Raw genomic sequence first — 23,420 nt, forward strand, 5'->3', positions numbered from 1 at the left:
AAAAAGATTATGGGTTGAGTGAGGCACATTTGATTCCTCAAAGTGACATTGTGCTCTTTTCAATTTAAATACATCTTGTGCAAAAGATTTTCCTTGTGTGATATGTCACCTGATTTCTTGACTGCTGCTTCCATGAGCATTAATTGTGGATCAAAGTAAAATGAAATTCTTGACAGCTTTAAGGTATTTTCTGTTTATAATGATGTCTGTTGGTCCGATTATGAGGATTTTTGTTTTCTTTACATTGAGATGTAATCCATCCTGAATACTACAGTCTTTGAACTTCATTCAGCAAGTCAAGTGGTATCATCTGCATATTGCAGATAGTTAAGGAGTCTTCTTCCAATCCTGAGATGTGTTCATCTTCATATAGTTCAGTTTCTCAGATTATATTCTTATCATACCAAATGAACAAGTATGGCGAAAGGACACAACCCTGACACACATTTTTCCTGATGCATACCTTTCTATCACAAAAAAAAACGAGTACTGTAAGAGACTATTATTGTAAAAAGTCAAGAAAACATTTACTTAGAAAGTTACATAGAAGGAAGTATCATTTGAAGACTTCTGGGGTAAGAGAGTGAGAGAAGATATAGCAGTTCGAGTTTAGGTCAGCTTGCACTTATGTTGGGGTAGAGTCCCGGCTGTCAATCAAGTCACAGCCTGATGATGCTCCCTGGGAAGTGGGGACAGTGTATAAGAGACACCGAGGACTTCACCCTCTCTGTCCCCTCACCTTCCTGCTTGCTGGGACACTATGCCTACCTCCAGGGGTGGTCCCATGTCAGCCACCTGACCTTGAGAGCTTTCGCTGTCCTGCTATGTTTCCACTGACCTTGGAGCCACATGATTCTGCACCCCCTGCCTGTGACCTTCCTGCATCCTGCGTCTGCAGCTGCATCATCTGCCTGCAGCTGTGAGTCTGAGGAGGGCTCCAGCTAGCGCCAGACCCACGGAATAAGTTGGACTGGGCTGGGTGGCATTCTTGATATGACAACTTTTTGATATAAAGTTCTTTCTTAAACATACATGAGAGTAACTTGTTTTGTTTCTCTAGAAAACCCAGCCTAACACAGAGGGTACATCACTAACTAGGTGAGTGATGGAAAGGAAATACAATAAGGAGGAGGTCAGCACAAAATGATCATGGCAAAGGAAGACACTGGGAGGAACACAGAGTTAAAGGACACAAAGGAAAACACTATTACTTACATAGCCCTGAAATAATAAAAGTGATTTACAAGTGGACACATAGCTAGCTACTCAAGCTGAACAAGGGTGGGAAGACAAATAGATCACACTCAAGAATATATACAGGCTTGACAGTATATTTCTACATATGTATCTATCGATGCTGTAAATATATCCATAAATACAGTAGGACATACAAAAAGCAGAGTTGTGCAAACTTCTTATCAATCACCAAACACCTTGAGGAAACGAGTTGCTGGACCTGGGGCTCACAACTACAGTCTCAGAGGACACCAAAGTCAACATAGTCTGCAAAGACAGTGTTCGACCTCCTACTTGGTGAATAGCACCTGGGGTCCTAAAACTAGTGAGTGGCCGTCTAAGATGCAACTATTGGTTTCTCCCTATCTGGAACAAAGAAGAGTAAAAAACACAAAGATGCAAGGAAAAATCAGCCAAAAGATTAACAGACCAATTGAATGCCAGCCTCCATGACCCTGAGACCAGAAGAACTAGATTAAGCCTGGCTACCACTTCTGACTGCACTGAAAGGGATAATAATAGGAGGTCTTGCACAGAATGGGAGAAAATGTAGAATAATACTCATCTATCAAATATGAATGATTGGATTGAGACTGGTGAAATCCCCATGACCAAGACCCTTAGAAACCCTTCAAACCTAGATTTGAACTTACCTCTGTGACTTGACTTTCATCTAAACATAGATAGGTTAGGCCTATAAATAATGACACCAGGGAGGTGCACCCTTCTTAGAACAATCAACTACAGGAGATAAAAAAGTGGTATTCCTGCTTGATGCTTGCCCTCATGAAAAGATCACTGAAGATAGGGGTAGCAAATGTGTTGAGAGAATCAGATAGCACCCAGCTATTAGAAGGAATCGTGTCTGGGGTCTTAAAGGCTAGTCTTTAAACAGCAGTCATCTAAGTGAGGTGTCCACTAAGTTCACAGGGAAGAAGCACACCAACTTTGGCGACCAAAGAACCATAAATACTACAACCCAAATCCAAAGGAAGAAATGGTATCAGATCTTAAATGGTGAACATGAGGTTTGCAGAAGGCTATGGATGACAGTGGAAGCCCAAAATCCATTTATAGGATCCACACATGGATTAAGCCTCTGGTGAATTCCCTCTGATCATAGTTGAGTGGTGTGAATATCCTTGTTATCAAACATAGAGCATTATAAAGTAAATTGTGGCAGACGTAGTAAAATTTAATATCTGATCATTTGTCTCCCGTTTGACCCATATTAAAGTTGCTTTAATTTTAAAAGGTAAGAGAAAATACATGAGGATTAAGCCTCGCGTAGACCCCCTCTAATCATGGGGAGGCATGTGAATAGCCTTGCTATCATGCAGAATGCATTGGCCAGTGGATTACTGCAGATGCAGTTAGGTTAAAATTTAGCACCTTATCGTTTGATCACGCTTGTGATCCATTTTAAATTTGTTCTCATTTTTAATATTTTCTGCTTTCTTTTCAATTGTGGTTTTTATCTGTTTTACTTTGTTGTCGTTAGGTTTTGTTGTGTTGTGTAATGTTTTTCTGTATATAAAATCTAACTACAGAGAAAGAAACTGTATAAGTGGTTCCTTGGGGGCATGACAGAGCAGGTCAGAGGGAAATGGGGACCTAATAATGAATACAAGAATACAAAAAATGTCTGAAACTGATTGTAGTGATGATTGTACAACTCCTCTTGGTATGATAGAATACTGACTTGTATGATACGTGAGTTATATTCCAACAACTGTTTTAAAAGTACCAAGTGAGATGGGGAAAAAAATGAAGAAAGATTCCACACATTAAATTAAATTTAAAAATACCTAAACTTTATATGGTTTTTATGAGCATTAAATGGGATAATAGATGTAAAGTACTTAGGACCCAATGCCTGGAACATGGCTAAGTATTTAATAACTGGTAGTCATTAATAAGGCTATTAATTTTATTATTCTTATTGAATAAGATACCATTGAAATGCCAATAAGGTGAATCAAATCAAATTCAGCACCCCACCCCACCCCCAAAAAGCAGCGTTTTCCCAGGGATAAAGCTCTGAGGCAGGAAGGGATGGGGAAGGAATCAAAGGCAAATGGTAAATACAGGAAGGAAGTGAGAAAACTGTTCTGATATTGTGAGGATTGCAACCAAAGCTACAAAACAAAAATGTGTATGAATTAGTAAAAGAAAAATCAATTTGCTCAGTTAACTTTCACCTTAATCACAATGAAAAGTTCAAAAAGAAGGGAAGTCGTGAAGGAGAAAGCAAGAAGAAGGGAGGAGGCAGTTTAAAAATAGGAAAATAAAGCAGTGGGGTCAATGAACTGAAGATTTTGACAAGGTAGAAAAATAATCACACTTGAGATAATTGCACAAACAAGTAAGAAGATAGCAGTGATCTGAAAGTGTGGTGCTTGAATCACTGACTAGAGGTGGACCAACTATGGATGAGTGTGTGATTGAGGCTCAGAGGAGATCTTAGACAATAGGGATGTCAAGGAACTGAAAGCTGAGTCCTCAGTCATGTCATGCAAGTAGGCTTTCATAGAATTCTGGAATGTTTAACAACTACTATGACAATATGCATGCATATTTGAATACCCTGGTTACAGTTCAAAATAAACACTATTAAAAAAGTAGTGTTCACAAACATTTTCAAAACAAATACCCAAGAGGGACATGCATATCACGTTTTCTCTCTACTGCTTCTTAACAATGCCCAACATCTTTCATTAAGGTGTAAACAGTATTGTGAGTATAAGGTATCACTGCCAATTATCAATGTATACAAACTAAGACAGTACTTTCACAATCATGATTCCATAAAGACAAGGAGAACAATTCTTACCGAAGGACGGTGACTCCCTTCCATCCTCTAAACCTGAATCTCTCTCTCTATCTCTCTTTCTGTGTTTATGACCACGGTGCCTGTGACGCCGATGGCTCTTTCTTCCTCCCAGGGGCACATGCACGCCAATAAACAGCGTCCGGTGACCTGTTGTAAAGAATAAACACACAAAATTAAACTCAAAAGTATTCCAAGGCATCAAAGAAGATGATGATATGTTGATGGAAACACAAATTCGTTTAATTCAGCAAAGAGTTCTCGCGTCTTTGTTAAGTGTGGGCTTAGCAGCGTAATTTAGGACTGCATCTGCCCCATGAAAGAGTACGCCGCTATTTACTTGGTTTTCTATTTTGCAATCATCATTATTTTAATCCCTTTTTGCCTGTATCTTAATCATTTGTAATATATGCTTTTCATTTTAAGAAATCTGTTCTACCTTCTCTCATCCCTCAACTGTCTTATTTTACCCATTTCCTCTCTGCAATAGTTAACTGTGAAAAATTGGTCTACCTTCATTATCGCTAATAAACTGGATTTCATGAAGATCTCTAGTGATGCCAAATATGTGAGACTTCTCAAAATTCTACTGTTTATCTCTGGTTCTTGTTTTTGTTGGCCACTCTTTTTTCTGACATAATTATTTCTCAGTCTTCTTTGTTCGCGTTATTTTCTTTTGCTGAATTTTCTTCTGTTCACTGCTTCGAGGTTGGTAAACCATTGACTTATCTCTGACCTAGGCTCTTCTTACTTGCGTGGCGTCAGAGCACTTGTGCGTGTGTGCGTGCGCGCGTGCGTGCGCTAGTGGAGGATCTGAGACATACATCTTAACTCCACACTTCTCTCACTTGGACTCCAAATCTATGTGTCTATCCATATTCACCTGTACATCCCTCTCACGGGCACGTCAAATTCAACCTGTCATGTAACTCATCCTTTTCTTTATCTCGCAAGTATCAAGCTTCTATTACTTCACTTTGTGCATGCATCGTCATCTCTCCTGTCTTCCCCAAGTCCATTCAGTGTATCACCATGACTTCTTAGCGTGCCTTGACTCTATTTCTTCTTCAACATCCTCACTTCTGTTCTCTTTGCTTAGGATCTTACGGTCTCGTACAAAGGCCATAGTAACATTGTCCTCAGTGATAGTCTTTTTGTATGAACAATCTTTATCTTGGCTTTTTTCTTTCATAGCAATAGCCTCATACATTATTTGTCCTTTTGTGACTAACTAACTTCACCCAGCATAACGCCCCCAACTTCATCCATGTTGTAAGCTGTTCCACAGCTTCACTGTTATTATTTAACAATGCAGGGTCTTCCTTTGTTTCTAGGTCCCAAAGTTCATTTATCCATCCTTCTGCTAAAGGCATGTGGGCTGCTCCATTTTCTTGCTCTTGTGCTGAGTGCTTCCATGGACAGAAGTGTCTATCATTTTTCGTAACTACAATAATGTTCTACTTTGTATGCATTTCTAGGTTGATATAATTTGTTTTGTTTTGTTATCTCAAAAATGTGAATCAGACAATGCTTCCCCTGTTTAACACCAATTGATATCTCTCCCTAAAGCCTTTCGGATAAAGTTTTTAGTATTCTATACGGCCAAACAATATCTGACATCTGCTGATCGCTCAAGCCTGGTCTCTAAACACACTCTTGTCACAGACTAAAAAGCCACGAAGTGCTCCCGTTCCCTGGGGAGCCGGAGGTTCTCAAGTCTCTGCCGTTACTTAATGCTGCTCTTACTGTTCCAGCTGCGCAACATTTATTTCTTTATGCTATCTGATAATTGATCTCTTACATCTCAGTTAAAAGATATTAGCTAAGACATTTTCTATATACTCTGACACTCATTCTAAATGTAATTGATCACTATTATTCTTAAGACCAATTGTAATTATTTATTTATAGGTAGACTTTTAATTAATTTTCTCTAAAAATAGGGGGCATGCATTTTTCACTGCCTATCTGTCACCTGACACAGTGCCTGGCATATAACAAGTGCCTATCAACTGTTTACTGAAATGATAAAAAAAATTACCTTGTAAATAAGATATTATTTTATTCTTATAGTGCTCCATGACTTTTGTTAAAAAAAGTATGACATATTACCACGTGTTTCCCCGGGATGAATGCATCAAAACCAATAAGAAGAAAATGTAGCCCCATTGCCCAAATAGGCACACATTAGTATATATATTAACAACAACCTAAGATTCACAAAAATATTTTAATAGAACTTGAATTTTTAAAGTTCAAGTGTTCAAGGAAAACAGTAAATGGTGATAAACAAGCCAATCTGAAGGTAGCTCCAGGAAGAGGAATTTATCTCATCAGATAGTATGATGAGCACAAAATTGAATACTTAAAATAGTTGACAAATTATGATGTCATAGATATTACTAATTTCAATCACTTGAACCATCACTGCATTGTAGAAAAGACCCTCTATAAATGAATTGAAGGCATACCAGGGAATCAATCAAGGAGAATGTGTGGAGTGACAAACGTGGCTCTAAAGAGGGAGCTTATTTTAGAGACAGAAAAGACAAAATCCCTAAAAGAGAACAAAAAGTAAAGTAAAAGGCTTCCAATTAAACATAAAAGATTGAACACACGGTTTTTATATGTTCTTTCAGGAAACTTCCTCCTTAATGTCAAATTATGAAAAGATTTCTTAAATAGCACTAGCCATAGAGAAAATTATTGATGTTTTATTACATTAAAATTAGGAAATTCTCTTCATTCAAAGACTGTGAAAGAAGGACCAACCACAAACATGAACTGTATTTGTAACACATTTAACTGTCAAGGGTCCAATAAACACTATACAGAGACGTTCCACATAGCTTACGAAAATGATCATAGCCCAATGAGAAAATCAAGAAAATAATAAATAGGCATTTATTAAAAGGGAAAGCTATAAGTTAATAAACCTAGTAAAGTTAATAAACCTATAAAGTTAATAAACCTAGTAAAAGGCTCTTGACTCCATTCATTGTCAGGGAAATGTGATTTTAAATAATATACTGAAATGTCTGACAATTCCATGTCTTGGTGTGATGTAGACCAATTTATCACATAGTCTTATTTTGAAATGGTTTTGCATTTTCTATACAATTTGAAAATACCCAGCAATTTCCCAGAGCTCTAGAGAAATGTGAAGCTCTACACACGTGTAAGAGATGTATGTAGGAATGCCTTTGGCAGTACTGTTAACGAAGAGTGAAGAATGGAAACAAGCCAATGCCTGTAGCAAACTGTGTCAGTGAACCAGGTTGCATTCGCACAATGGAATATGTTTTCGTCAGGTGACATCGAGTCAGTTCCGACTCATATCAACCCCATGTACAACAGCCTGAAACACTGCCCATGCGGGGACATCCTCCAAACTGTTATTACATTTGATACCATTGCTGTGGCCACTGGGTCAATCCATCTTGTCAAAGGTCTTTCCTTTTCAAAGCATGCTCCTTTACCAAGTATGATGTCCTTCTCCAGGGACCAGTCTGTCCTGACAACATGTACCAACTGTGAGGTAAATCTCAACATCCTTGCCTCTAAAGAGCTTTCTAGCTGTACTTCTAAGACAGGTGTGTTTGTTCTTTTGGCAGTCCATGTTAATTTCAATATTCTTCACCACTATTTTAGTTCAAACACATTGATATTTCTTCAGTCTCCTTTATTCAATGTCCAACATTCATAGGCATATGAGGTATTGAAAATACCATGGCTGAGTCAGGCACACATTCGTCATCAAAGTAACATCCTGGATTTTCAACTTTAAAGAGGTCTTGTGCAATAGACTTACCCAATGTCAACAATGAACAAACAACTGGTATATACAGCATGGATAAATTTCATAAGCATGATGTTGAGCCAAAAAGCAAAAAGTCCACGATAATCTCCATTATAAAAAATTTCAAACAACAGAGCTAAAATATATTACTGAAGGATGCATAATAACATACTGTCCTCAAGTTGATTTAGACCTAAGTGACCCTGTGTAGTAGGTTAGAATTGCTCTATGGGGCTTCTGAGACAAAACATCTTTATGGGAGAAGAAAGTCTCATCTTTCTCCAATAAAGCAACTAGTGTGTTTGAACCATATACGTAGATGGGAAAGGTCAGTAAAATGATCAGAATCATTGTTAACTCGCAAAAAGAAAGGGAGGGATTGCAATTGAAGAGAACATGACGAGCTCCCACGGTGCTGGCAATGTTGTGTTCTTTGACACAGTATTTGCATTGAAATTAATTATTAAACTTTATATATTTGTATTCTGCATTTGTGTTGTATGTATGCTCCATTTTTGCATTAAGATATAAACCAAAGGGAGAGAGAATTTCAAGAGAGAAATTAACCATTTATATGCTATAGAAGAGTCAACAAGAATAAATAATGAAAGTGAGCCATTACTGTTGGAAACTAAATGTTTATTTCCAACTTTCTTCAAAGTATTTTCAGTGTTGAAGAAATGAATTTGAATTGACTACATGTGGTAGATGAATATTGACTATTGCTGCAAACAAAGTCTTTACAGCAGTGGTATTTGAGCCAAGCCTTAAAGATGGCAAAGGTTTCTAAGAAACAACGATGAACACAATCATTTTTAGACCTGCAAAGGTAAGAGGCAGTGTTGGTTTGGCTGGCACGTCCAGAGGGCATGCCTGGGCCTAGTAAAAGGGGACTTATTGCCAGAAGTAACATCCTAAGAGGTTGCCAAGTTGAGGACAAAATAAATAATCTGAAACTATATCCAAATATGATCAGATAAAGAGAAGAGGCCAAGACACACAACTGAGCTGGTGACTTGAGGACATTGGATAGAGGGAAAATCAGGCTAAAAGAATTTCCTGTGGCAGAATTTTGCAGGGCTAGTTAAGTTTCTTTTTTCCTAAATAGTTGTGGGGGGGGGAAAGTATTTTATGAAGAAGCAAAAGTTAAAGCAAAGTATCAAGTATTGGGGGTAGCAGGTACCTTGTTGCCCAATTGTAGATTGCACGTAACAGTACTGTATTGGGGGTAATTCCTAAAAATACATTATATGTATATGAGGGGTTTGGTTTTTTTTTAAATTAAATACTTTTATTGGGGGTTCTTATATCTCTCATCACAAGCCATACATTCATCCATTGTGTCAAGCACATTTGCACGTATGCTGCCATCATCATTTTCAAAGCATTTTCTTTCTACTTGAGCCCTTGATATCAACTCCTCATTTCCCCCCTCCCTCCCTGCTCCCCCCTCCCTCATAAACCTTGATAAGTTATAGATCATTATTTTCATATCTTACATCATTCTCTGTCATCCTTCGCCCACTTTTTCATTGTTCGTCTCCCTGGGAGGGGGTTATATGTTGAGCCTCGTGATTGATTCCCCCTTTCTCCCCATGCCTTCCCCTAAGCCTCCTGGTATCTCTATTCTCATTGTTGGCCCTGAGGGGTTTATCTATCCTGGATTCCATGTGTTGCCGGCTCTTATCTGTAGCAAGGTGCATGTTCTGGTCTAATCCGATTTGGAAGTTAGACTTGAGGTCATGATAGTGAGGGGGAAGGAAGCAGTAACGAACTAGAGGAAAGCGGATGTTTCATCGGTGCTATACTGTACCCTGACTGGCTTGTCTCTTCCTTGTGACCCTTCTGTGAGGGGATGTCCAATTGTCTACAGATGGGCTTTGGGTTTTCACCCCACACTGCCCACCACCCTCCCCATCCACAATGGGTATGATTTTGTTCTCCATCTCAGATGCCTAATACCTGATCCTATCGACACCTCATGATCACACAGGCTGGTGTGCTTCTTCCATGTGGGCTTTGTTGCTTCTCAGATAGATGGCCGCTTATTTATCTTCAAGTCTTTAAGACCCCAGATGCTATCTTTTGATAGCTGGGCGTCATCAGCTTTCTTCATCACATTTGCTTATGCACACATTTTGTACTTCAGCAATCGTTTCAGGAAGGTGAGCATCGCAGAATGCCGGATTATTAGAACTAAGGGTTCCTGTGTTGAGGGAGTACTTGGATTGAGGTCCAATGTCCATCTGCAACTTACATTCTTTAAAAAAAAATTTTTATTGGGGGCTTGTACAACTCTTATCACAATCTATACAACATGCATTGTGTCAAGCACATTTGTACATTTCTTGCCACCATCATTCTATGAGTTTTTTTAAAAAAAACAACAACTACCTTCTTTCTCAAATGTCAAATAGTGCACAAATCAATCATGGCCAGGAAGGCCTATACCAAAACCCTTACAGCTCTACCAAGTTTCAGAGAAGATAAAACATTTCCAAAATTTTGAGTGTATATCATTTAACTGATGGTGCTATTTTAACAGGGATAGTTAAATTTTACAAAAACCCATATGCTTATTTTGGTGGCTATATTTGTAGTTGTTATATATTTTTTGCTTTATGGAAAAACAAAATCTATTTATTTAGATAAAGCTGCAATACTTCCAAATTTTAGCAGGATTGAATGTGAGTGGGTAGAAACCTATGTCTGGAAGTAGATTCCTCTATTTCTGGATAATGAACTGATATTATAAATATTTTAATCAGGGGTATTAATATTCTTGAGCAATAATTGTAAATTTATTGCAAGCTGAAGAATCTTTTCTATATTTGGTGATTGTCCTGTTTATGTGTCCATGCAGACCAGTGGAAAATATGAATTGATTAAGTGTATGGATGATGCTGTTGCTAGGTGTGGTTTTGACTCATAGCAACCCTCTGTAAACAGAATGAAGCCCCATCCTCACAGGTGTCATACTCAACCCCATCTTTGCAGTCACGTGTGATAGACAGTTAGAATGCACCGTGAGCTCTTCAGCAATTCAGGTAGGCTTGATTTTGGTACATGTATCAAAAGGATATGTGTATCTGGCTCTATTATAACTTTAACACATTATCAAGTTACATTATCTGGGAAACACTGTAGAGTAGGAATTAAAATCTTGATGTCTGAAATTGAATCAAATCCTCAAATTCAAAATTGGCCTCCAACATTAAGTAGCTTTAAAATCTTGAAAAAAAGTCATTTTAATTTTCTAAACCTGTTACTTCATCTATTATATGAAGATATTATTCCTATATCTTTCAGATAGTGTGCTATTTTATAATATGTATAAATTAATAATCTCTATATATAATTTTATAATTTATATAGTATAAGTTTTATATAAAATTGTATATTTATATATAGTTGCTATAAAATTTCTTATAATTTAAGACAAAAGGTACAAAAGGTTATTTCAAGTCCCACAATGAACAAACAAATCTATTTACAGTCTTTAGAGTTTAAGCACGTGGGGTTTGGGAAGTGACAAGCTGCTAACGTAAGTGTACCAAAATAAAGTGTGGAAATGATAGGTGTCAAGGTAAGCATCAGTTGAGAATACTATCCTACATTTCGGAGCCACTGCACAAGTGCTTGCCCTAACGAACTCCCTTTCGAAACACTTGAAACTCTGTCAGCAGTAGATAGACTGTCTTTCAAAATAGAGAGCAGAAAGACTTATGAAAATAAGAAAATCACCACAGGATGTAGAGTAATACAATGGTCACAGATGATTCCCTTGCCTCTTTGATGAGATAAAGCAAAAGAAAAGGCACTGAGATTTCTTATTTTTAAGACACGTAGCATTGCTATCGGTCGCTAAGAATGATCTGCACGCTCCTCGCTCCCTCCACTGGCTCTCCCTTCTTTAATGGAGCACGAGCCCCAACTTCCTCCCGACAGTGGAGAGAGGAGTGGACCAGGTGAACTGCTGTCCTTTGCTCTGTTCTACCACTTTCATATCATTTCCCTCCATCCTCCTGACAAGCCCTCAAGCGAAATCTCATGTTAGACTTTCATGATGACCGCATGCCTCTCTTCATTTTTATTGCTACTTACCAAAATCAAATAATCTCCAAACTACGATAAAAAGTTTTCTTAAAAGGTAATCCTTTAGGATAAGATTTTAATTAATGAAAATGATCAGCATAATTTGTCATGTTACACATCTAAAAGTTAGCCAAAATACTGAGTCATTTTGATATGAATATGTTTTTAAAACACTAGTGAGGATGGAATCATGCTATTAAAAGAAAATATTATAGTTCAGCTCTGTTCATAACATTAGGATCTATTCTGAATTTACCTGTCATTGAAATTATTTCATATCTCAGGCACAAAGCTAAAAATGAAATAATTCCTTTCTTTTGATGTATAAAGTCTTATCTTCCTTAAAAAAGCTTGTCTTCTTCCATTTACTTTTTGAGCCAGTAAGCAAGACTTCTTTAAGTAGAGCCACAATTAGAGGAAAAAAAATCTGGAATCCAGACTTCATATTGAAGTCTGAGAAAATACAATGTAGTTAATATACAGTATGGGCAGGAAAAATTCAAAGGTTGTTTTTCCTCTCTTTTGATTGTAGTAAAAAGAATGAATATTATCATTGAGCAAAAATACAATTGCCCTATAAAGAAAAACAGAGTTTCATTTTCTTTCTGAGCTCAAACCTTGGTAATAAATCATGGATTTTGAGACTTAAATTATGTAGAAATAATATTGAAAGAACTCTTAAGGTGGCTGTGGTCACGGTATAGTGAATGCTTACAAATTGCAGGGAGGAGAGGGATGCACGTGGGAATGGAAAGGAATCTTAGTATGATTAATAATAATAGTAATAAACTACTCTCCTTTATTTAGCTGGCAAGGAGGGGGTCCAGCTTTCTACTCTTGAAGAGAACTATGTGTTTTTTCCCTGTGAAATGAATATAACACAGCTGGTGAATAATTACTGAGTTGCTATAGTCATTTGGATATGTCAATCACAGAAAAGGTCAAGTACATTAAGCTGAATAAGCATGTGATCTCTAATTCCATGGAGACTCCAGCAGAGTCAGAAAACATAACAGGCATCATTTGTCATCATATATCAAAGAACTTTAAGTTGAACAGAAATTATCTGCTGAAGGAGAGCAAGGGGGAAAGAGATCAAGAGGATGTGAGTGTGAGTGTGAGTGTGTGTGTGTGTGTGTGTGTGTAGCAAAGATATACATTTAGGCTATTACACTGTGTGCATTGTTTTTGCTGAAAGAAAGGTCATCGTTACCTAAACTTAAAACTACACAATTGCCTGGCCCTTGTCTACACTTGCAGTTATGACAAAAACATGAGGCTCAGGATGGTGACTGTTGTTTATAGAAAGTAGAAATTTTAGAAAGTTTAAGTTGTTCCTCAAAGACCCATTGTCTCAGATTTACTAGTTCTGAAGGGGCTGTGGTGTACTTTTTAAAATATCATATCCTACATATCATAATACTGCCTTAAAACAAAACTAAAATACTTTGAATCTTGAGATGGGGTTATTTTTTTCATTCTGCAACATAGTAAGTACTCAATATTTCTTAAATCAATGTCTGAATCCTAATATCCATTTCTTAAGAAAAACATTATATTGCATTGTGAAAATCTGCTGCACAAGACTTGTTTACAATTGTTAAAGAGCAGACATCACTTTAGGACGAAGGTGCTGACAATCTTGGTGTTTTTGCTCTGTTTACATGCATGTGAAAGCTAGACAACAAATAAGAAAGCTCTCAGACGGATTGATGATTTCAATTATGGTGTTGGCAAAGAATATTCAGGCTGCCATGGACTGCCAGAAGGACAAACAAATCTGTCTTGAAAGAAGTACAGCAATAACGATCCTTAGAAGAGACACTGACAAGACTTGAATCGCCTCTGTCTTGGATATGTTATCAGGATATGTTATCCTTGGAAAAGGACATCATGCTTAGCAAAGTAGAGGGCCATCAAAACCCAGGAAGACCATCAAGGAGATAAATGGACTCAATCTTCGCAGCCAGGAGCTCAAACACGACAATTGTTAGGAAGCTGCAAAAGGAGGCAGCGCTTCCATTCTTTGTGGAGAGGGATGCTGTGAATTAGAACAAGAGAAAGAACTGGGCGGGCCCAATTCTGATAAAGTCTAGAACAGCCTTATGTTGGATGCTTACAGTGCTCAACGAGAGGCTGGAGCTGAAATCAATTAAGTGATAGATATCATTTGTGAACTTGAAAAAACAAATTCAGTTGTTGAGGAATCAAATTCAACCAACAAAATAGCAGTCAACTATATAAATCAAGATTCATGAAAGAGTAGTAAACAACCCCAATCTGTGTTCAAATGCATGTTCTGGTGTGGCATCAGACATTAAATGTTGTAGAAGTTAATAACAGAGAAATCCAGGACGAGCCAAGCATTCAGGTAAAACCTCATGGAGAAGTTGAAGTTTGAATTGGGTTTTAAGTAGGATTTGGATTAGCAAAAGAGGGGAAGTCTAGAGAAAGCAGGTAACATGGGTGAAAACAGAAGAGAATTTTATTTTAAGGGATAATGTGAAATACATTTTTGGAGCAGGAGGAAAAAATACGATGGCATACAGTATGTTTTGATAATCACAAAAACATACAATTTCACTATTGTTTTCAAATATTTATCCTTTTTATTTTTCAAGGAAGCAGGAGAAAGTTGACAAGTATATATTCTGAGATACTAAAAAATATGAATGCCAAAAGGTGGTGTTCCTCACACAGCAGCATTTTAAATTTTATGATTTATGAATAGCCCTCCCTTTGCATCAGGGAAATAGGCTAATAAATTACCAAAATCATTAAACTGTAATAATCCTTGCATCATTTACACTTTTTCCAGATTTAATTTTGCTTATTTAATTAAAAATAAACGTGAACTAAAACCAAAAGGTACACAAGTAAACACTGGCTCATTCTGGGATTTAAAGTAATTAAAGACAAAAAGTTTGCCTGGAAAGTATAAGGAGTTGTTAAGAGAGACAGAAGATTTCTACTGGAGAACATAGATGAGATTCACCTGACAAATTTAAGGGATTAAATAGATAAAAACACCTGAAAGCAAAGGGAAAGAGGGTTGGCATTGTCTTCCTGTTATTGTCGTTATTGTTGGGTGCTATCTAACTGGCTCCAACTCATGGTGACCCTGTGTACAACAAAACAGAACACTACACAGGCTTGTGCCATCCCCACAAGGGTTGTATGTTTGAGCCCTTGTTGAAACCATTGTGTCAACCCACCCCATTGAGGAACTTCCTGCCTTTGCTGATACGCTACCAAGTATGATGTCCTTCTCCCAAAATACAGGAGATGATGTCTCGCCATTCTTGCTTCTGGGGCGCATTCTGGCCATGCTTCTGTTATGGATTGAATTGTGTCCTCCCAAAATACGTATCATGATTCTCAATATTATTTAATTACCCTTAATTTTGTGATGTTATGATTATCCCACATTTTTTCTCAGATGCAATTATCCTATGTGTTGCAAATCCTAAACTCTATGGTGTTAACGAGGCAGAATTAGCGGTTGATATGTTAGTGAGGATGAAGGATGGCCAGAGTGCTCCTTAGAGGGAAGGACTTCCTCTTACAGACTTTGAACATGTCCGGAGAGACCAGTGCCTAGAGAAGGACCTCAGGTTTGGTAAAATAAAGGGGCAATGAACAAGAGGAAGGCTCTCAACAAGATGGATTGACACAGTGGCTGCAAGAGCAGGCTCCAGTACAGCAACAATTGTGAGGATGGCATTGTTGTGTTCCATTGTGCACAGGGGTTGCTGTGGGTCAGAACTGACTCATTGGCACCCGATGAGCACAATGTTAGTGAGGACGGACACATCAACAGGATTCAGTTGTCTACTAAGTCCTATATCCGGAGACACAGGAAATTAAACAGTGAACAGAGATCAGGGAACATCACCACCAAGAGAAAAGAACCTGGATCTGGGCTGAGAATCTTTAGATACAGGAGACAAAAGGTGGTAAGTGCTGGAGACAGTGCAACTGCCAAGAGGAAGCAACAGAGAACCAAAGCAGCAGAATCAGGAGACTGGCGGGACATAGAGCAGTGTATGTGCTTGCTGATTGACAGAGGGCGAGAACTGAGCACCTTCAGAATGAATTAGATTTGGACAGCAGGAGAAAATTTTGCCATTCATAATCAATATCTCCATGTAATAAGCATGGATTTCATTTTCATAATCAATATTGGTATTAACTAGATTGGTGTTGCTGACATTACAGATTTGTATTACTCACTGGGGTGCAATAAAATGTTCTCCTATATTTTCATTTAGTCATTCATGGCACTTTACATTGCAAGAAATACTGAGTTATTCACTGGAGAAAAACCAGGATAATGTAGTTGGAAATTGGAACTCGTTTTACACATAAGACTGTAATATGTTTGTGTGGTTTCATAGCTATTGCTTGCAGGATGCCCAATGAATGCCCAGGAGGGTAAGGGGAGGGGAGGGGGAGAAACAGGAGGAACTGATCACAATAATCTACATTAAGCCCCTCCCAGGGGGATGAACAACAGACAAGTGGGTGAAGGGAAACATCATTCAGTGTAAGACATGAAAAAGTAATAATAATTTATAAATTATCCAGAGTTCATGAGGGAGGGAAGGTTTGGAAGGGAGGGATAAAAATGAGGAGCTGATACCAAGGTCTCAAGTAGAAAGAAAATGTTTTTAAAAGGATGATGACAACATACATACAAATGTGCTTGACACAATGGATGGATGGATGGATGGATTGTGATAAGAGCTGTACAAGCCCCCAATAAGTGAGTTTTTAAAAATGTGATCCAAGAATTGTAAACAATAAGACCCAAGCCTGGAGTGGGGAACAATACCAGTGCTTAAGTTCTCAACACGTAGTTTGTAGAATGCTTTGGATGGTCGCAGAAGCCCAAAATCCGTTGGTACGGTCTCCACATAGTTGGAGTGCCCAGTGATCCCAACCGTTCATATACTAGGAAGGTGAACAGCCCTAAATATCAGACAAAGAGCCTTGTAAAGTGGTTCTCAGCAGCTGTCCTTGGGCTGGAATGCAAAACATTGTCATTAGAGCCACTTTCAAGTCATTCTAAATTGTTGATATTCTGTTTTTTCTTAGATCGGAGACTTTCTCTGTTTTAAATGATCATTGTTGCTGGGTTGTTGGTTTTGGGTTGTTTTGTTTGTTTTTGTCTAGTTTGGTATGTTTTTCTGTGCAGGGAAGCAGGATGGGTATGGATTTATGGATGCGGTGACTGAATTAAGAATTTCCCGGGGGCCTTGAAGGAGAGAGTGACAAATGGGGACGTAACACCAGTGGGCACAAGAAGGAAGAAAATGTTACACAGTAGATTGCACAACGTTTCTCAATATGACTGAACTATTGAATTGTAAGATGCATTAATTATAGCTCAATAAAACTAATTTTAAAGAAGGGCTGTAATACTTTTATTACAACTCCACCTGGGGTAATTTTAAAACCATTTTTGAAGAGCCAAACAGAATAGTCACAATCTCCTCACGCAGAGACCTTAAGACAAAAGCTTATTTTATTGGTAGAAAATTAAATTTTTGCTTTCCTCTAATTATGACTTCAATTGGTTTCCTTTATTGTCTCCCCACCTGAAGCTCATTAAGGGTACAAATGGGAAAGAAAGGAAATAAATAGAATGAAAATTGCTCATTCGGTCTTCCAGCAGTTATGACACACTAGGGGAAGTAGGAATGAACCTGTGGTTAGGAAAGAGTGAAGACAAGCTAGGGATTAAGCAAGGCCACTGGCAGAGCTTTCAAAAAGAGCACGCAGAACAAGTAACCTCAGAATACCCCACGATGGAATTCATTATATTCTAGTTTTAGTGACCTTCTCTTGATGAAGCCATGTGTTTATATTACTCAAATGATCAAAGCATAATCTCTTTCTATTGTTTTCTCACACTTTTCATTTCCATCATCTTTATCAACTGATATTTTAAGTGTTTACAATCATAGGCAAGGTAGCCACAGTCATTTCTTTTCCAAACAGGAGCTAGACCTCAAGTGACTTCCCACTTGACAGCACCACTGTCTGAGCGGCCTTGGAGAACTCAGAACATAAAACAGAATCTTGGTTCTGGGTTTGGACCGTGGTTGTTAGGCGTCATCCGGCTGGTTCTGACTCATAATGACCGATGCACAACCAAACGAAACACTGCCCATCTCAGAACATTGTCACAACCCTGCTATGTTTTCATCCACTCTTGAGGCTACCGTCTCAATCCATCTCCTTGGGAGCCTTTTTCTTATTTGCCAATCCTGTTTTATCAAGCATGATGCCCTGCTCCAGGGACTGGACCCTCTGATAACACGTGTAAAATACATGAAACCAAGTCTCACCTTCCTTGATTCTAAGAAACTGTTTGGTTGTACTTCCAACACAAATTTGTTCATTTTTCTGGCAGACATGGTATAGTCAGTATTCTTTGCCAACACCATGATGCAAAAACATAGGATTGTCTAGAGTTTGCATGCATAGAAATCACTGAAAATACCATGGCTTGGATTGGTAAACTATTAGTATTTAACCTTAGTGAAAGATGATAACTGGAGAAATTCCCTAATTGACTACAACCTGTGTCCTTAGGTGGCAGGGGATCCTGTTTAAGAATCACAAACATTTGAGGAACTATGAACTAGGATAGCCCTATTGCAAGAGATCAGCAGCTAAAATACAGACTTAAAAATTTAATCAAGTCGACTTAAGTTGATCTGCTTCACCATGTCGCCTCACGTACAATCCCCATATTATTATTCAGTATAACTAAAACAAGAAAAGCACTTAAGTCACACATGCCTGGAAAATGTAAAACAAGGATAGAAGCGTGGGGAGAGGGGAGGGATAGATTATTGAGGCTAGGGGGGAACGAACCACATATACAGAGGGTTTAACAGGATATTGCTGTGAATTTCATTTCTTGAGGTGGGCTCTGCAAATATTTGTAGTGTGCTTTAAAAACAATCCCTCCAGATTTCTTATCCCTCAACCCTGAATGGTAGTCTCAGTGGCTTTAAAAGGGGGGGGGGGCAGTAAAATGGAAACAACCTTGAACACTGCAGTGACAAACAAGGTCATCTGCAAAAAGAAAAGAAAGCGAACGAATGCAAAGTGTGTTATTAGTATCAACCAATCTAGCAAATCTTAGACACTTTGTTCTTCAGGGTATTTTAAAAAAATACTCAGCAGTTCAAACCTACCTGCCACTTCACAGGAGAACGATGAGGCTTACTGTTCATAAAGACTTACAGCCTTGCACACTCAAATGGGCAGTTCTATTCTGCCCCACAGGGACATTATGAGTCAGAATGGACTCAGTGGCTGAGAGTTTGGAGTTACTATCCGTGGACCAAATAGAATTGCCTCATCAATTAACATTAAGTCTTTAGGAATTATATTAATTACCCAAAGCTAATCAACCAATAAAAGCAGGGGGGAGCAAAAAAACAGTTGGAACAAGAAAACAATATCAAACAAAAGCCATCCAGTTGATCCAGAATCACAATGACCTTGGGGACAGAGTAGAACTATGCCAGAGGCTTACAAGGCTGTAAAATGTCCCAGAAACAGGCTGCCTCATCATTCTCCTGCAGAGCAACTGATGGGTTCAAATCCCTGGCTGTTCAGTTAGCAGCCCAATACTTAATCCATTGCACCACCAGGGAAGTAATAAGAGTCTTCATTTTGTGGTGTCAAAGAAAAGGAATTCAAATAAGCGAACATAAAGGTTCACTTATGTATTATACCGTTATTATATAAGGGTATAATAAAGTTGTCTATATTGGGTGGAGTTGGCTTTTGTGTTTATGAAAATCAGAGGCTAATGAGAATGTGCCGACTATAAAATTTTCAAATTTTTGCAAAATCGTTTGCCTTGTACAAGACTACTAGCTACAAGGTTGGTGGTTCAAACACATAGCGCTGCTGCAGAAGACAGGCCTGTAAAAGGTCTGCTCTTACAGGGGTCACAGCCAAGAAAAGCTTATCAAGCAATTCCCCTCTGTAACACATGGGGTCCCTGTAATCCAGAATCTGCTCCACAACTTCACTTACATTAGATTATTGGACTTTACATCTAGAATCCATTCTTCTTGTTGTTCCCTGTTAACTGAATTCTGACTCATGGTTACCTCTATGGTAACCCCCAAAGAAAGTAAGCCAGTAAGGCGATTGTTTTCTCAGATGGAATGAACAGAAGAAGGTAAGACACAATATTTCTAGTAAATCCTTGACCAAAAATGCTTTTGGTAGTTGATAAAAACAAGACTTAGAGTTAATTTTTTTATTATTTAATTTGTATGCCAAGGTTTACTGAGTAGTTTAACTTTTCAAATTACGGATTCATGTATAAATACTACATTACATTGAAGTGTAAGAGGATTAATTTATCTTAATATAGTACAGCATATGTAGAGATTGTTGTATTTACATGTAAATATTTGAAAAATAGTTAAGCATTTGATGATTATTGTGCACCTAAGTGCATTATATAAAATCAATGACATATTGAATTACATAAACTCAATGACACACTCATCTTTAGTGTCTATCTTCTTTAAGAAAAGGTGCTGGGTGTCATGGGAGAATGCAACAATCTGTCCTTCAATCTCCCTTTTAGCAAGCAAGATTGTGTCATCTGCATATCAAAGGTTGTTAATAAGCCTTCCTCTGATCCTGATGCCAAATTCTTCCTCAGAGAGTCCAGCTTCTCTGATTACTTGTTCAGCATACAAGTTGGGTAAGTATGGGTAAACGACCCAGATGCACACCTTTCCTGATTTTAAATCATGCAGTGTTCCCTTGTCCTGTTCACACATTGCCTCTCAATCCACGTGCAAGAGTTCCACATAAGCACAGTGATTTTTCTGGATTCCCATCTTTCTCGTTGCTATCCATCCTTCGGGATGTAGTGCCATTGAATGAAGGCCTGAACTCAAAAGCTGAGAAACCAGGGTTGCCCCAAATTGAAGGAAGAGAACTGGGCCTTTGCATTCCTTTGCTGAATATTCCTTGAATTCAGGATGCCAGAGAGGAAGGTAGTTCCTTCTGGCAAAGGAGCCTCCTCCTGCAGAGGGTAACTCCTAAGGAGGAACTCACTCAGGTCGGTGCTGTCAGGAAGTCACACTCTTCAGTTAGGGAAATAGTGCTTCATTCTTTAAGAGAAAGTGTCAGTTGCTTACGAAAACATCTACTACTAGGATTAAGGCTAAGCAAATAAAAACAGCAAGTGGGAATACTCCATGGAGGACCCCTGTACCAAAAAAGCAGGCTGGACTGTGGGGAAGTACAGAGCACGATGCACAGAAGGGGAAGGAACTCAAGGGAGTCGCAGTGGGAATGGAAAGAGAAAGACAAGGAGAGATAAAACTAAAGCCTTTGTATGGAAAAATAGGAAGCAACCAGCAGCCGCTCACACACCTATGTTCTTGATTTTCAGTAACAGGAAGAGGAGAAAACAAGATAACTGGTACAAAAATAGGTTCGAAATGTGGCATCGCTCATCAGAATGTGTAATGTAAGTAAGGAAACGGTGGGGCCTGGTTGTGGCGGTGTGGGGAGCATCTTGCCTCCTCTGGCTGCATCAAGGAGAAAGAGCACCCAACCCCAGCCCCAGGTGGATTGCCCGAAGCCAGGGCTCAAGCATGCCCGCTACTTCTTTACACTGTTCTGATCTCAGCATCCCGCCCATAGCATTCTACTTCTCTGTTGGTTTGATGATATATTGCAATGGGCACCTAGAATTCATAGACAATACTCACAATTATGGGGGTTATTAGGAAAGCTAATAGGTTACAAAATGTTTAGGACACAGTTCCTTTGTCAGCAATGCCTCTTTCTCACTACGCTAGCAAGCATGCCCTTCTCTAGTCCTCAGGACCTCAGCCACGTGGTCTCTTGGTCTCTGCCTTATGCTGCTGTCAGCCCAGAAGACTGTTACTCTGGGTAGTAGTGACGTAATCTCGTGTCAATTTGAGATTTTTAAGATTAAAGGGGTGGAGTCTAGCCTGTCAATCAGGTCACAGCCTGGTGATCCACAAGACTTTTCACCCACCAGCCTGTGATCTTCCTGCATTTGGATCATTGTGAGTGGCTGTATAAGCCTGAGGAGGGTTTTATGGTCTAGTATCGGTAATATGAGTGAATATCAGATTATGGACTTGATCGGGCTGGGCTAAGATATTTTCTTGATATACAATTGCTCTTCCATATAAAGCTCTTTCCTATGAATATACCAGTGTCTCTGGATTTGTTTCTAGTCAACCTGATCTAACACACTGTGCCTCATAATCTTGGTGTTGCCATGCTGTGACCTCGTCTGCTTCTGCTGCCTTCCTCACTGCAGATGAGGAGCTCACCAATGCTTCAATGCTGTTTCTTTCTGGTCACAGGATTCTCTCTTTCAGCTCTCTGAGATGGCTCACTTACAGACTAAGTGTAATGACAACACTGACAAGTCTCCTCTATTAGTATTTTACACAATTTACTTACATGGCCCCACCAAATCATTTGATGGAAGCTACGAGGATATAGACCAAGTCATTTCACTTCACCACAGTAGGTTAATGAATTAATATACAGCACCAGGCAGTTGTTATTGGGAAGGCTATCATTCCCCATTTATATATCTCCCACTGATACTTACAGGCAATTTTAACCACCTGGCATTTCTACAAGCTGTACTCCACAGGATAAATTATACTAGTAATTCCATTAGCTAAGAATACACACATTAATTCTGAGAAATAAATTTCAGATTTAAAACCTTAATTGAAAACATTTGCAAAACGTGTGCTTGCTTACAAAAGCCATTCCACTTTCTTTGTTATTTAAAATATGTATTTATAGACCTATTTTATTTAGATTATGAAATAAGATGGCCTTCCCAGGTAGAGTTTAGGTCTCTTCCTTCAATGACATAAAAGAAGAAGCAACCACTGCCCTTCCCCTCAGTGATACTAGTTTCCCAGCTGGTCTTCTTCCATTTCTTCACTCTATATTATGCTGTCAGTTGATTATCTCTGAGGCGTGACACTCATCAGAGAATGCCTATATTGTTTTCTAAGACAGGTCAATGATTCTGCAACAGGCACACAAAGCTATCTGCTCTTTGTGTGCTCCACAACGGAATCTTCCAGAACATCCTGAGATGCTAGAATGATGATCTATTTACGATGGGTTACAAAACAACTTGCTGCCAGTAAGCTCATAGCGACCCTCCAGGACAGCGGAGAAGTGCCTCTGCATGTTTCTGAGTAGAAAGCCCCATCTCTCTCCCTACTATGGGTTAGGAACAGAACACATATTTATGGAGTAATCATAAATAAGATCTGGGGAATTCGTTTTTGGTTATTTGTTTCTATTTCCTGCAAAATTCTAAATTGCAATGTTACCATTGACATTTAATGTTGATATCAATCACTAATGACATCCAAAAGTATTAGCTTTGGG

General features: G+C 38.5%; 1 protein-coding gene across 1 annotated transcript in view; it reads right to left on the minus strand.

Moving 5' to 3' along the window:
- The window catches only part of LOC123522575 (sodium-driven chloride bicarbonate exchanger-like), a 174,323-nt gene that overhangs the window by 21,352 nt on the left and 129,551 nt on the right, over positions 1 to 23,420 (minus strand). The window contains exon 3 of the mRNA XM_045298079.1: positions 4,070 to 4,216. Coding sequence (XP_045154014.1) covers positions 4,070 to 4,216 — 147 coding nt within the window. The remainder of the gene's footprint in view (positions 1 to 4,069; positions 4,217 to 23,420) is intronic.

Source organism: Echinops telfairi, unplaced genomic scaffold (assembly GCF_000313985.2).
Source record: "Echinops telfairi isolate 266 unplaced genomic scaffold, ASM31398v2 ScPeMD7_4;HRSCAF=17, whole genome shotgun sequence".
In the NCBI taxonomy this organism is placed as follows: Eukaryota; Metazoa; Chordata; class Mammalia; order Afrosoricida; family Tenrecidae; genus Echinops; species Echinops telfairi.